This window comes from Embiotoca jacksoni, unplaced genomic scaffold, assembly GCF_022577435.1.
Source record: "Embiotoca jacksoni isolate LCO1_2020_lvr unplaced genomic scaffold, fEmbJac1.0.p SCAF_13, whole genome shotgun sequence".
NCBI classification, from domain to species: Eukaryota; Metazoa; Chordata; class Actinopteri; family Embiotocidae; genus Embiotoca; species Embiotoca jacksoni.
This window is the reverse complement of record NW_027185263.1, coordinates 18,668,875-18,683,861: the sequence shown is the minus strand read 5'-3', so window position 1 is coordinate 18,683,861 and position 14,987 is coordinate 18,668,875. Positions and strand designations below refer to the sequence as shown.

General features: G+C 43.6%; 1 protein-coding gene across 1 annotated transcript; it reads left to right on the top strand.

Moving 5' to 3' along the window:
- Positions 1-24: 24 nt before the first annotated feature.
- LOC138196728 (uncharacterized) lies at positions 25-14,437 on the top strand. The gene is made up of 11 exons (XM_069147068.1): positions 25-371; positions 3,414-3,534; positions 4,879-4,986; positions 5,091-5,127; positions 5,273-7,071; positions 7,170-7,200; positions 7,884-9,652; positions 9,800-9,848; positions 9,958-11,756; positions 12,067-12,103; positions 12,243-14,437. The coding sequence occupies exons 1-11, from the start codon at positions 277-279 to the stop codon at positions 13,766-13,768; spliced, it is 7,371 nt and encodes a 2,456-aa protein (XP_069003169.1). The 5' UTR covers positions 25-276; the 3' UTR covers positions 13,769-14,437.
- Positions 14,438-14,987: the final 550 nt, after the last annotated feature.

Below are 14,987 nucleotides of genomic sequence, written 5' to 3'. Positions count from 1 at the left end.
TAACGCTGCACGGTCCAGTTCCTGGTTGATGGGATAACACGCTTTCGGTGACTCTTAGCTCAGCACGCAACATCAACTTTTGAAAGCATGGATTCAGTGTGTTCTTAGTTTGTAAAAGAGACCTTAAGCGAAAACAACATTGAAACGCAACTGTGCCGGTTGCAGGTTTTGTCCGAGGCATGACTCTGTAGGCAGAGTTTGCTCACAGTAGGCTTGTCAGCTTGCAACCGCCAGCTAAGCTAGCTAACTTGCTTGCGAGCTACATTACAGTCCAAAATGACTGACTGCTGCGCCGCAGCGAACTGTGATTACCAGCAGCGGGAATCCGAAAACACCGCTACACTTTTCAGCTTTCCGTTGGACCCGGAGCGGTAAGGCTTGTGCTTATTTTTTTTTTTTATTGAGATGCGGGATAGAAATGAGCCGCAGAGCATGCAAAATGAATGTGTTAGCTGTGCACCGTTAGCCCTGGCGTTAGCTTGACATCATGTTGGCTAGTAGTGACACAACTGTGGAAAATGGCGCAGACTTACGTTACTCTTGAAAGAAAAGTCGCTGTGAAACAGACTGTGTGCGCTCATCGAGGCTCGGAAACCCGCACTGACGCTCGATCATGTTTCTGTCCGTTTAGCTTTATGTTCGAGTCATTTCCCACACGAAGAGAAACCATAGTTAAAAACTTTTTTTGTGTTGTAATTTAAATCGCCGTCGGTACACGACACCTCCCGACCCGGTAACGTTAGCAGACTGACTCACGTTAGCTTAGCAAAGTTGAAATGACTCTAAACAACAGTCCCGTGTGGCCTTGTTGAGGGTTATCTGATCAAACTGGAAAACAACTCTGGTCATTTTGCTGTACAGCTCATTATTTAAATCCAAACTTCATTAACATATTTCAGCTTTGCGGTTTTCTGACCCTGTGAATAAACATCAGTGGAGCACTTTGGTTTAATGCTGCTGTTATCCTCCCTCATAACATCTGGATCTGTAGCTAGAAGGACTGGTACTTTACTTCAAGACAAATCCACGTATTTAATTCATAATTCGAAAAACAAACAAGCGCGCGCGAGCGCACACACCCATTTATTCATTCACTGTACCAGTTTAAAATCTCTTGTTTAGTCCTCAACAGTCTACAATAAGTTCATTATCATGCAGGACGAAATGGACCAGAACATTTTTAACAATGAAGAAGCGGTAATCAGATCATTTTTGCATTTTTCTTCCATCCATTAAATAAACTGACTCCAAATGATGAATCAATTATCAAAATAGTTTGCGTTTAATTTTCTGTCAATTGACTGAAGGTTGCATCTCTAGAAGTAAATTTGTTCTTGTTTGTGTTTCTGTCGTAGCTTGAATGCTCATTAAAAACATATATGAATTAGTACGTTTTTATTGTTTAATCGATCCGTTGGATGGAGCTTATCTGTAGCATTTATAATAATTATTTGCAGGCCATATTATCTCTCTGTGTCCAATCATACTTTCACACTTTGGCCACGATGATAATGAAATGGGTTAGGTTAGGTAGTTACTTTATTAATCCCCAAGGGGAATTTTTTTTTCGCTACAGCAGCATACAGGAAAGCAATAAAATAATAATAAAATAATAAAAAGCAATTAAATAACAGTACAAAAAAAAAATATATATATATATAATTTTTTGTTAATTTTTTTGTTATTTTTTTTTTTTTTTTTTTTTTTTTTAATATATATATATATAAACAACCAAGAAACACAGACAACAGTGTTATTGTTGTGTGGTGGATTTTGCCATAGGTGAGTTATTGTACAGTCTTATTGCAGTATTTCATTGGTTCTGGAAAGGTCTTAAGTTTAATATGTTGAACTGGTAGATTATAATATTAAATAGATAATAATCAAATTAATTAGTTTGTTTTTCACACAGTACGCTTGTTGAACTGCCTGAGAAAGAAAATAATGTTTCCTATTAAAAAATGGTTTTGATGATGTTGTGTCATGATATAAAACAAATTAGCCAGTCAGTTGCTGTCTATAGTGTACCAGTTAAATCTGTTACTGTGATGGCACTGATGACTGTCTGTAAAGATGGCCGACATGTCGCCACTTCCTCCAACTGCGAAAAAGCAAAAGTGTTGTAGAAATAAGAGCAGCCATCATTTGGAGCCAAAGTCGAGTCAGTCGTGACCAGAGACTCGATATAAAAGTAGATTTAGCTTCCCAGTCGGACAAGTGAGGCCAAATGTGTAAGTGCCTTAAACTGCAATACCACCAAAGACCACTAGGTGTTGGCTCAGAGAAGCCTCTGACTCATCGACACACATGAAATGCAAAGTCAATAAAATGTTTTCCAACGATTTAGTATGGTGTCATTTGTTAATCCTATCACTTATGAAACACAATGTATGGGCGTGTGTCTGTTTAAGGTTTCTGCTGTAGTCGGGCAGGTGTAGCGTCCTCATGTTTCCAATCAGATCGAGTCAGATTCACCGCTTGTTCCTCCCCAGCTCGTCTGAATGTGGTCACTTCTGGCTCCACCATAGTAATGATGCCGACAGACGGCGTGAATCTGAACTCGCGGCTTCAGGACGGCCCTTATGAAGCCTCGAAATTGGATTTTGGCCGGCACCATCTTGCTAGTTTGGAGCGGTTTGGAACCTGAAGTGTCCATATTTGGGCGAGCAGGTGGATCTGATCTCGATTCGATTGGAAACCTGGCGATACTACGTCCCGCCCACCGTTGGCTGTAACCTGACTACACCACAGGCCTGTCAATCAAATAGAAACGCCCCCCCAAAAACACGTCAGATGGACCTCCAGAAAACTAATAAGAAGGAGCAACTTTAGCTAGAAAAAAGGAAAAAAAAATAACATTTGGGAGAAAAAAAAATGATTGACAAAATTTTTATGGGACTAGTTGAATGGGAGTCTGGAGCAGGAGGCTTTTTTTGAGCCACCTTCTTGTGGCACTTTGTAGTATTGCAGCTGAAGACACTTCTGCATCATTTTTTCAGGGTCTGGAAGCTTCGTCCACTTAAACGGTCAATGCTGTCTCCCATTAAATTGGTTGTGCTCTTAGTTTTGTATGGAGGGCTGGAAGGAAGCACAGTACTGCACAGACTCTGATTGCAAAGTCACCAGCACAAGATGCCAGTGCCTATGTCTGAGATATTTTGGCTTCGCTTCTGGGGAACACTCATGCTCTCTGTCAGGTTGTGGAGTTTATGTCAGTCAACCGTGTTAAACTGGTATCTCACGATGACCAGAGTTGAACATTTTATGAGCTGTTGGACACTCAAAAATAAGGAGACCCTTTCAATGACTGAGCCATTATTCAGTGTTTGTCGTCCACTTATAATCCTGCTTTAGTAGTAATGGTTTAGTTTTGACCCCAACAACTGATGTTTTTTTCCTCCTGTATTTTTCAGCTGCAAACAATGGGTGAACAACTGTCACCGTCAAGATTTGACATCAGAACCTCCCGAGCAGCTGCATAAGCTGTACAGACTTTGTGTGCAGCACTTTGAGCCGTCGATGATCTCTCATCAGGTAAGAAGCAAATCTGTTGCTCGTTGCTCTTTGTATAGATTAATAGACAAAGAAAAAGAACTGTCGTTTTACCCTCTGTTTTGTTATTGTAGCACTCTGCAAATACTACCTGTTCTGCTATTTTCTCATCTGACAGGATCCCCTGAGTTACCAGTTAATACAAACAGATGCTTTTAATGTTTCTTATTAACATACACCAGAGAGAGGATCACTTGTGTGCAGTCAATGTAATGACAGTGTTTCCCATACATTTACTCTACTTGGGTGGCCCGCATATAAAGGTTGAAAACACAAGTTAATCTGGAAACATCCAGAAAGTCTGTCACATACAGGCTGAAAGAGATGAAAATTACAGACAAGCTGGAAGTTCATGTGTCGGTGCTGCAGGATGAAATCAGCCTGCAGCCAGACACAGAGTCAACTAAAGTATATCAACATGGGTTAACAATTAAAGTTACCAGTAACCAGCTGATGGTTATGGGTGCGTTCATAAATTCAGTCTGAAATGGTCAAAGCGTCATCTGAGCTGTCGGTCAGAAACTCAGTTTCACTTTCATATCACTCAGCAGGAGCGGATCAATCATTCCGCGACGAGGGGCTGCAGGCAAAACTACTGTCAAAGAAAAAGTCCTGTTTAATATAATGCTGATGCAGTTTGCTACTTAAGAATTTATATACAGTACATGCTGTATTTTTTTTTTTGCTCTTAAACCCAAAAGAACCAATTAGAGTGTCATTGGAGTGTTGAATCAATAAGCAGTATCATTAAAATCTAAACAATATCCATCCCTGTTCCTCACTTGCTGTAAATACAGAAAACTCGAGAAGCAAATTAAATAATTTCAGCCAATAAAACAAAAATAAGTTGTTGAATCTTGACTCATTTTTATGTTGTGTATTTATTTGATCTTTTGTGCCAAATTATGGACAGTCATATCCATTAGAGTTTCAATAAGTAACCATCGTATAAACACACCCACACACCTCACTACCAACCACCACAAGTCAATTCTCAACCTATGGGAAACACTGTAATGCAATCAAATAAAACTACAAAGAATCTTAGACCTGTATCAACACCACTCTGAAACGGGCATAAAATAAAAAGCAGCTCTAACATTGATGTGATTGTTGGTGTAAACTTTAAGTCAGGGAAGAAAAAGTACTTTTGTTTTTTTTTATAATGTGTCAGTGTTTATATTGGTTTTATATAACTTGATTTTTAAGACAAATATATTTCTTAAACCCAATATTAAGTGATGTTGACGGGAAATTCAATTTTTTTTTTTTTTTTACTGTTGAATATTTAATATGATCTGCTTGTTGTTGTTTTGTTTTTTTCAGAGCGCCTCTGGTTGTGTCTTAAAGGAAGATGCTATTCCCACAATATTTGACTTCACAGCTCCTGTGAATAATCAGTCAACCTGCAACAGGAAACGAGCCCGAGATCCTGTAAGTGTTTCACTCGGTGTTTAAAATGACTCCTGTTGGTATTATTCATTAGTCATTAAAATACTAATTATGTAAATCTGTAATTATCCGTTTTATCTACGTAGTCCGAAGAAGAAGCTACTGCTGTGAAGAAAACAAAAGGTACAGTAACTAGTTTCAATCCTTGATCTCCTTGAGGTGTCGTTCATGTTAATAACGCGTATTAGCTATTGTTGTGTTAAATGACTAATTAAATTAGCCATTTTTAAAATTAACCTGTCAATCAGTATATTCTCTTTCACCATAGAAAACGCAGCAGCAGAACTAACACAAGAGGCGAAAGAAGCTTCTGGGGAGAACAGTGCGCTGACCGAACTGCAAACGCATAACCAAACCCAAGAGGATGTAGCCAGCTGCAAAGCAAAAGACACGCTCAAAGTCTATTTTAAGGAAATCTTGGCACTGACTGGATTTAGCATCAATGGCGCAAACATCAACGCCGATGAGCCGATGGGAGGCGCGAGGGGCCAGCAGGCTCTTAATCGCGTCTGTGTGGAGAAAATTGACAGGAAGGAAATCCTGCAGTTCAGCGAAGACCTCATGCGGGAGGAAATCCAAAACAGCCTCAGACTGGCCCGATTCTTCTCCATTCTGCTTCAGGACGTGACGAGCATCGAGGGAAAGGAGCAGATCCCCGTGTTCATCAGGTCCGTCACCGTAGCCGGGTTCCCACAGAAGCACCTTATTGGCTTCTTACCATGCGACATGGATGCAGAGAACCTGTTTTACATGCTCCTCTCCGACCTGCGGAACAAGTGGGGGCTGAGGATGGGGCACTGCAGAGGACTCACTTATCTGGTTACAGGGAGCGTGTGTCAGAAAATGCGAGATCTCACCTGCAGGATTCTGCAGGAGTTTCCACAAGTGGTTCTGTCACCTAGCGACCCATATGCCTTCAACATATGGATCATCCGCTGCATGCCCGTGCCCTCCATCCAAAAGGTCGCAGACACTGTAGAGGAGGTGGCTACGTTACTCAGGAGAACACCAGAGCTGTGCACGCGGTTGGAAGGAAAGATCCAGATGACCTACGGGCATGTAAAAGGGGAGGTGGACAGGATCAAGGCAGCCATCAGCGGGAATTGGGAATACGGCACGGATGCTTTCCAGACCATGCTAGATATTCTGGAGCCGTTCCTGAACTGCATCAATGAGACCATTTCAAAGGTAGACGAAGACACTGCTGAACAGATGGCCAAGCTCAAACCAGTTCTGAAGAATTTTAATTTCATCATCTCACTTGTTGTTCTGAAGAACACCCTCTGCTGTGTGAGCATACTCAACTCGAGTCTCAGGGGAATCATTAGCATCAGCAGTACCTTGCAGTACACAATTTCCAATGCCTTAAAGCTGGTTAGCAAATACCAACAGGAGCTCGCAATATTCCACAGGAAGTGGTTTTCGGATGCAGTTGGCCGTGCGAAGAAGCTCGGAGTGGAGGTCACTAAACCGGAGATGGAGCAAGGAGACCCAGCTGAGACCCCGCTGGAGGACTTGTATAGAGAAACTCTGAGCCGGCCCATCCTGCAGTATCTCGTTGCAGAGGTGAAGAGAGTGTTCAGCACGGAGATGGTCCGGATCCTCCGATGGCTCTCGTTGGTACCGTCTTACATGGCCGACCACAATTTCAGCATTCGCAGGGATAAAGTGGCGGACGCCAACTTAAACAACCTGGCACGGCCCGACACATTCTACGAAGAACTCGGGTGTTGGGAAGTGAAGTGGAGACACGCGAGCAAGAGGAGAATCCTCCCAACCACTGTGTTTGCGACCCTCAAGATTCCAGATATCGGCTTTTACCCAAATGTGCAGAGCTTGCTGAGGGTGTTGGGCACCGTTCCGTGTGTGAACGCCGAGGCAGACGTGTACGGCCAATACCACATGGTTCTGGAGCGGTGCCACTCCTACCTGAGAGCCACACCAGAGGACCAAAGACAGTGCAGCATGGCGTATGTCTACGTGAACCAGGACGTGCACTTCAATGTTGAACAAATGGTGGACTCGTATGTCCAGAAGCACCCGGACATCCTGCAGCTGCTGCAGACGGTGAGTCGCCGTTCGTAAGTCGAATACCACAGCAGTTTCGTAGCTCACCGTTCATCTGGTAATGACACAAGTTTTGTGCGGTTGTTTGTTTGTTACAGGATGAAGACACAAAAGAGAAGCCACCGCAAGGTGAGATGATTTTCATTTCAACTGCTGCACTTGTGCTTCATCACACCACAATTTATACACATACATCCAGAATACCCAACGCTAACCCCCCCTGAATCGCTGGATAGAAAGACATGTTTTCTTTTACAAATGGGCCAGAATTCCATTATTTATCAAAGCCAGAAACTGTAAAAATAGAAATTATCTTTGGGTTTTCAAATTACTGACAGTCTTTGAACTAAACATAATACACCGAAATGCTTCCATCGGGTAAAAAAACTAAAAAGCAAATCTAAACTTGAAATAGTGCTATTTCATTTTAAGTCACTTGTTTCTGTGTCTCATTTAAAGTTTTTGCCAAAATAAACTGTTGGCAAGATGCAGATTCAGTAAAAGACCCCAAATTCTGCGCTCCTCAGCACAACTGGGAAGACTTGAACGAATCTGTTGAGACCAACAGTCACATGACAAAAATGGAGGGAATTTTTGCCTGAATTGCAGGCTTGAACACAGAAGATATCATAATGGAACATGAAAGGAAATATAGCTGCGTGCACAATAATGGAGATTGCGTTAAAGATTACGTTTTAAAATTGTATGACTCGGGTTTGAGTGGGAAAAACTTGAACTACAGACTTCAATTTGTGAAACCAGTTATTTACTACTATGATCTTATCAATGACCTTTCCCATATTTCATTCCAGTGGCAGCTCACGGAAACCATGCTGAGAAGGACACCGAGGAAGAATTGCAGTTCATAAACCTCGAGATGGATGCTGAGAGGCTTGTCGAGCTGAAGTGTGCAGAGACTGATAGAGAATCTCTTAAATCTGCTCTGCAGGCTGCGGTGACAGCTGCATACAGCAGTCAAAGCAGGCTTCACAGTGACGCTTGTCCTGCTCAGGACGGAGAGCTCGAGTACGTCACCAAGTCTGAAATGAAAGAAGTTCTCTCCGTGTGCGAGAACGCTGTCAGGGAGGGAATCCTGCTGGAAGTGGGCACTTCGTTCTTTTCCTTGTTCATCGACCGCGTTGTGAAACTCGGGGAGAAAGACTACCTTCCACTCTTCCTCCGGTTTGTGGACAGCTTTGATGTCATGCGATTGGAGCTGATGGGATTCCTTGAGGCAGATCTCGATTGCGATGACATGGTGCAACGTCTCCTGCATATCGTAACGGTGGAGTGGCATCTTGACTTGAATAACTGCAGAGGTCAAGCGTACCTCGGCTCCGGTGATGTTTCCTACAAGCTCAAAGCTTTTGCCTGCAAAGTCCAGGAGAAGCACCCTCTCGCTATAAGCACACACTGCTCTTCCTATTCGTTCAACACCTGGTGGTCGAAGTCCATCCCGGTGCCTGCTGTGAAAAGAGCCCTGGATACATTCGAAGAGGTGTTGATGTTTTTTGGCAACAGTGCCGCTTTAGAAAAACAGCTCGACCATGTGATAGGCATCGGTCTGAGAGAGAGCTACGAAAAGATCCAGGAGTTCCAAGGGACGTTCTGTACCCTTTGGCAAGAGAAGCACGATTCTTACGAGGTGTTTGTGCAGATGCTGGAGCCCCTGGTCGAATGTCTGGAGAAAGTAAAAAAAAACCCGCAGAGATGGAAAGCCTTTGTGTCTGAACAAGCAGGAGCGCTTCTTCGCAAGGTGATGGAATTTGATTTCATCATTGCCATGGTGGTGTTGAAAAACGCTTCCTCTTTTACCAGAGAGCTAAGTGCCGGTATCCAGAAAGACCAGTTCACTGCTGCGTCCCAGCTCTGCCAAATCAGCGGTATTGTGGCCACTCTGAATCGAGTAAAAACAAATATCAAGGTGTTTCACCAGAACTGGTTCGACGAGGCATGTGCAATGGCACAGAGTCTGAGGGTGCAGATTGAAGTGCCTGAAAACTCTTTGCCGTGGGACAGCATGATAAAGCCAGTTGGTTACTACAAAGATGGCTTGAGTGTGCCCCTAGTGGACAACCTCATCAATGCTGTAAAGGATCATTTTTCCGAGGACCACAAAGAAGCTCTCAACTTCCTCTCCCTGGTCCCCTGCTCGGTCACAGTGAGTTACATGTTTGAGAGCTTAAAGTCGAAGCCTCCTCTCTACAGCAGTGATCTCCCCGATGCCGACAACTTCTTCACGGAGCTGTGCTGCTGGAGAGTGACGTGGAAGACCAAAGTCGCCTCTGTGACTATCCCGAGCTCCATTTTCCACACACTGCGTCTGCCGCTCATGCAGTATTTCGGCAACATCAACGCGCTGCTGAGGATTATGTCCGTGTTGCCCAGCACAGCACTGGAGGACTGTGGTGTCGTAATGCGCCACAAGAAGTTCCAAGACTACCTGAGAAAAACCAATCCCAAAGACAGGTCCCCGTGCCTGGCCATGCTGCTGGTGGGCACAGACTTCAGCAGAGACCTGGACCGCATGGTGAGCCAGTGTTTGAAGGTCACCCCACAAGCCTTGGAGGGAATCTGTCTGGTATGTGCTTCTTTAATATCTCATTATTCTTTAATAGAAACGACACTGTGTTGCATCGGTTTTCTTCTCATTTCAGTCTGTATATTTTATTAATCTTATCAGTAGAATAATATTTCATATTTTATATATCTGGGTTTTTTCTTGCAGGACAAGGAATCCAAGAGTTTCAACAGGAACTCAGAAAATAATATGGAAGGTATAGTTGTTGAGATGCACTTTTTGTGATACTCTTTTTGCAATGACGTGAATGTTTGTCATAACCACTGTTGTGTTGTCTGTTTTTTTTCTTTTTTCTTCCATTGAAGTTGATTGTATTAAGAAGGAGACTGAGCAGCCCAAAATTCAGCAATCTCTGGAGAAGATGGAGGACCAAGACATGAAAACAGCAGATGAGAACGGGCACACGGGAGACAACCGTCAAAGTCTGGCGACAGTTTTCAGACTGGCTGCGCTGCTGGGGAAAAGGAACAGCAGTCTCTGTGACCTGTCGGAAGAAGACCGAGAGCTTTTCATCCAGGAGCTCACCTTGTGCCACTGGTTTGAAAGTCAGGGCAAAAGCACAGCCTCTATAGGTGATGACGAAATGGTGAACCTGCTTATCAATGGAATCAGAGATGTCATACTGAAGGAAATCCAGGAATCTCCTTTCTTCTCACTCATAACAGAAAAGCCTGTTAAAATTGCTGACAAAACCCACCTACCTGTTTTTGTCCGGTATGTCGGAGAATCTTCCCCAAAAGTTGAGCTCCTGGGTTTCTTGCCCTTTGACGAAAGCTGTCATGTTGATGCACAGGCACGTAACCTCACAAAGATCCTCACAGAGGACTGGGGTTTACCCATGTCTCAGTGTCGGGGCCAAGCGTTCATGCACTTGGGCTCAGGTTATCAGAGCCTGAAGAAAATGTCTCTGGACTTTCTCAAAAGCTACCCGCTCTGTGTTGTGACACCCAGTGAGTCTTGTGGTCTTGCCCATTGGCTGGCAGGAAGCGTGCCTTGCCCTTCTGTAGCGAAAATGCTGGATATCACAGAAGATCTGCTGCTGTTCTTCGACGAATCTCCTCAACTGCAGGGACAGTTAGCTCAGGCTGTTGAGGGGCTTTTGAATATGCCCAGAGAGGCCCTGGAGGAAATTCCAGAAACATGTTGCTCGCGGTGGAAAAAGAGAGAGGACTTCTTCGACATACTCGCTGACACATTAGAGGGCATCCTTAGTTGCCTGGATGCTGTTAGCTCGAGTGCCACAGGTGCCAAGTCAATGCATGCGCAAGTTCTCTCTACTGCTCTGACAAATATGGATTTCATCATCACCCTTGTGATTTTGAAGAATGCTTGTGTTCCTCTTCGTAACTGCAGCACTGTCTTTCGCTGTGGAAACCCTGCTGACATTCTCTGTGAAGTGGACAAAATCCCAGCCATCATAGAGACTCTCAACAAAATGTTAGAAAATGTGAGCGCCGTTCACTCTACTTGGTTTGAGCAGGCATTCCAGCTGGCAACCAAGGTTGCCCCTGAACAAGTGTGTTTCTCAGAGGAAGCCAACAACTATGAATCTCCCGAGATATATTACAGAGAAAATCTCAGCGTTCCTCTCCTCCGAGGTCTCATTGATGAAATGAAGTACAGCTTCTCAGACAGCCACTTAAAGGCCCTGTCAGTTCTGTCGCTGCTGCCCTCCTGCAATCCGCAACCAATCCTGTCGGAGACTGCAGACAAGCCTTTCAGCCTCTATCTCACCGATCTTCCGGAGCCCGAAGCGGCCGAGCAGGAAATCAACACCTGGGCCTCCGTCTGGAGCGAGAAATACCAGGATGTTGCTCCTCCAACATCTATCGCTGAAACGCTAATCCACCCCGAGTCCAAGAGCCACCCAACAGTGACCTTACTGCTGAGACTGGTAGCCGTCCTGCCTAGCGTCAGTATGGAGTGGGACCTGATGAAGACCACTCTGAACTCAATGAGGGATCTGTTCAAAAACACCGTATGCAAAGGCAGCAGGATGGATCGCGTGATGCTCCTCTCTCACTGCACAACGCTGCAGAGGCTGCCAGAGGTTATCGAGAAGTGTATGGAGATTGATCCAGTTAGCAGTCCCTGTCTGTCCCAGGTAAATTTTAAAACGGATGTTTTTAGGTTACACTAGAGCTACAACAATTTATCATCCTTAGTCTCTAAGTAAAGATTGATTGGGTCCAACTTTCCAAAGGTTAACATTTCCAGTTGTTGTTTTTTTTCTGTGATGTTGGGTTACGGTTTGTTGGCTATTTTTTTAAATGTACTGACAGTTCATAGCCTAAATAGTTAATCACTTTATAGAGACAGTAATCAGTGGTTGCAGCTGTCTGTAACAAATCAAATCTTTTTATAGTAATTGCATTCTGTGCTATATATGTTAAGTTGTTGTCCATATATTTTAGGTGATGGGAAGTCTACAAAGACTAAAGCTGGACAGTGGTAAGTGCATTCATGGCTTCTTGGTACTAAAAACATCTTCTGTATAGTTCTGATCGGGAATTGCAACGATAATTTTTTTTGTGTGTGTGTGCGTGTTTATTTTGGTGTGGACAATTGATCTATTTATTTTTTAAATCAGGAGGTGCTGAAGTAAAACCAGCAGAATCGCCAGGCTCCAGTGGAGCTGAGAAACCTACTGATGGAGAGGTGAAACTGGCCGATAATGAAGTGATGGCGGAGGTCGTTACAGGACCAAGAACAGCTGTGTCTTTCTATGAGCCACAGCTACGCGAGCAAATCCTCAAGGAACTCTGGGACTCTCAGTTCTTCACAGTTATAACTGAGCAAACAGTTGAAATTGACGGTGAGCATTATGTCCCACTGTGCATCAGGTACTTAAACAAAGAGGACATCCAGTGTGAGGAAACGCTGGCTTTCATCCCGTTCAGTGAAGACGCAGCCGTTCTCACAGATGCTATTGAAACTGCCCTGTCTGAGAAGTGGGGGCTTAACATGGAGTACTGTAGAGGACAGGCCTCGCTGAGTGTCGGAGAAGTTGGAGCGCAAATGAGGGCTGTAAGTTTAGCTATAGCTCAGAAATACCCACAGGCCGTTAGAACGGTCAGCTCTGCCCTGTCTCTCAATTCATGGCTGGCTAAATCTTCTCCCGCTGAAGAAGCAGCTGACGGCGCAGGGCTCATAGGTAAACTATTACACTGGCTCACTGAGGATGTAGAACGCCAGAACAAACTGGAAGACTTGATCATTCACGTGTTCGTGCACGATGAAGGAAAGGGCAACGAGTTGAGGGACAAACTCATCAAGAACTGGGAGAAGAGTCATGACATGCATGAGGTGATGGTAGAGATTTTAGAAGCAGTTATGCTCTGCTTAAATGAGCTGAAGTGTGAGGGAGGTGCTTCAAACCAGCAGCAAGCGTCACAGTTCTTCGATGCAATCCGAAACTTTGACTTCATCCTATCAACAGTGGTGCAGAAGAACGTGTTGAGTGTAACCAAGAAGCTGAGTCAGTCTCTTCAGGGCAAACCCTTAGATATGTTGCTCGCTGTGAATATCTTGCCTGAATTCAAAGCGTCCCTCAGTCAGTTGAAGAGCGATATAGACACTCATCACAAGGCCTGGTTTGAGGAAGCCATCGTCCTGGCTTCGAAACTCCACGTCACAATGTTACACTCGGTGCTTCTAGAGCCGCTGAGTGAGTTTTACAAAGAATCGGTTAGCATGAAGGTCGTAGAGCACTCGATAGCAGAAATAGATGACCTCTTCACTGAAAAGGTATTGGATACCTTGAGGTGTCTGGAGATTGTGCCTTACGCAATGTCCAAAGTAGAAACCAGCATTCTCAGTGGTCTTGTGTTCCGCCTGTACAAGGAGGACTTGCCCGATCAGGTCTCCCTTCACTCAGAGATGAAGTTGTGGAAGGAGAAATGGTTGGATCCCCTGGCAGGCTACCTTCCAACTACTGTGCTGGATACACTCAAGACGTCGCAGATACGAAGTTTTAGTAACATTGAAACTCTCCTCCGACTTCAGGTCATCTTGCCGTTTTCAAGGAGGGAAAGCAACTTTAGGCAGGGAAGAAGAAGCTTACAGGAGTTTGTCCAGCAGGAGAGGAGATCCCTCGCTGAGCTCCATCCTCTGTGAGAGCTGCAGGTCTTCCATCACAGTTGGCAGATCTGAGCATTTAGTTTGCAGAGTCAGTGCGATGTCACCACAAACATACTGACTAACTAATGTGTTCCAGCCTTACTGAGGTCCCACGTTCTGAACTCAATATTTCTCTGTACATTATTGATCTAAATTCTTTGAGATTTCCTTTGGCTGTACTCCTGCAAAGCCCTATCTTCTGGTTTTTTGTTTTGTTGTTTTTTTTATTCTGTAGTTTGTACAGTTGTACTGCCCAATGGGACCAATGTCTTGGCAAAAAAAAAAAAATAGAAATGCTCCACTGACGGTTATCAATGCTTGTGTGCCTTGATGCAAAACTAATAATTCACCCCATGTGTCATGATAACAGATGTTTAAAAATGTCCCATTGGCGTTTGAAACAACTATTTTTGTCATTACTAGAAATGACCAGACTGACTTCTGTATCACTGTCATTGGTTTATTCTGATTCTTAAAATGCACCCTTATCTTTCCTGGGCACAAATAGAAATGGTTAGATTCATCATGTCTTCTAATGATTTCCCATATTTCCTGTCTCTTTGCAGGAATGAATTTGCTGTAAACGTATCTTTGAAAAGAATGTTTCCTTAATAGGAAAACCTTCATATATATTTGTCAGAAAAGTAATAAAATTCTCCAAAAAGACATTTTTCCTTCTGATGTTCTTTTGCCCCGTGAACAGTAGGTCATACTGTCCTGAGTCATTAAGCCTGTAGTTATGTCTGAAAGTTAACACAAGATGGCGCTGTGAGTCTGTAATTTGTGTTAAATTGGTTGAACGGGTACTTCAAATAAGTGAATATACAAATAGTGGTTGATACTTAATTTAACTTCTCAATGCTGTGCAGGAAAACTTTATGTAAGCCATATTCACAAAACTGGGATTCATGGTAACGTCTGGTGAGGAGCGATTCTCCAAAAACATCTCAATAAATACCTATACAGATCCTCTTGGTGGTAAATGAAGCTACACCAAGAGGATCTGTATGATTCTTCTGACAATATGTAAAGTTACATATTTGTCACACACAAAAGCTGTGATAAGGTTTTGCCTCATTTCAACCAAACTGAATTCACAATACAGGCCCCTAGTGTTAATGATTGCTAGATGCAGGTCATAATGTATTGAATGAATATTGTCTTGTGGGATTCAGTCACTTGGCAACAAGGATGTGGATTTAGAGAGAAGGTCATT

Bases quoted from the DNA above. Each gene is read 5' to 3' on its own strand.
- LOC138196728 (XM_069147068.1), top strand. From the start codon at position 277: ATGACTGACTGCTGCGCCGCAGCGAACTGTGATTACCAGCAGCGGGAA. The intron at 3,535-4,878 runs GTAAGAAGCAAA...TGTTTTTTTCAG, and splicing joins CGTCGATGATCTCTCATCAG to AGCGCCTCTGGTTGTGTCTT. The intron at 5,128-5,272 runs GTACAGTAACTA...CTTTCACCATAG, and splicing joins TGCTGTGAAGAAAACAAAAG to AAAACGCAGCAGCAGAACTA.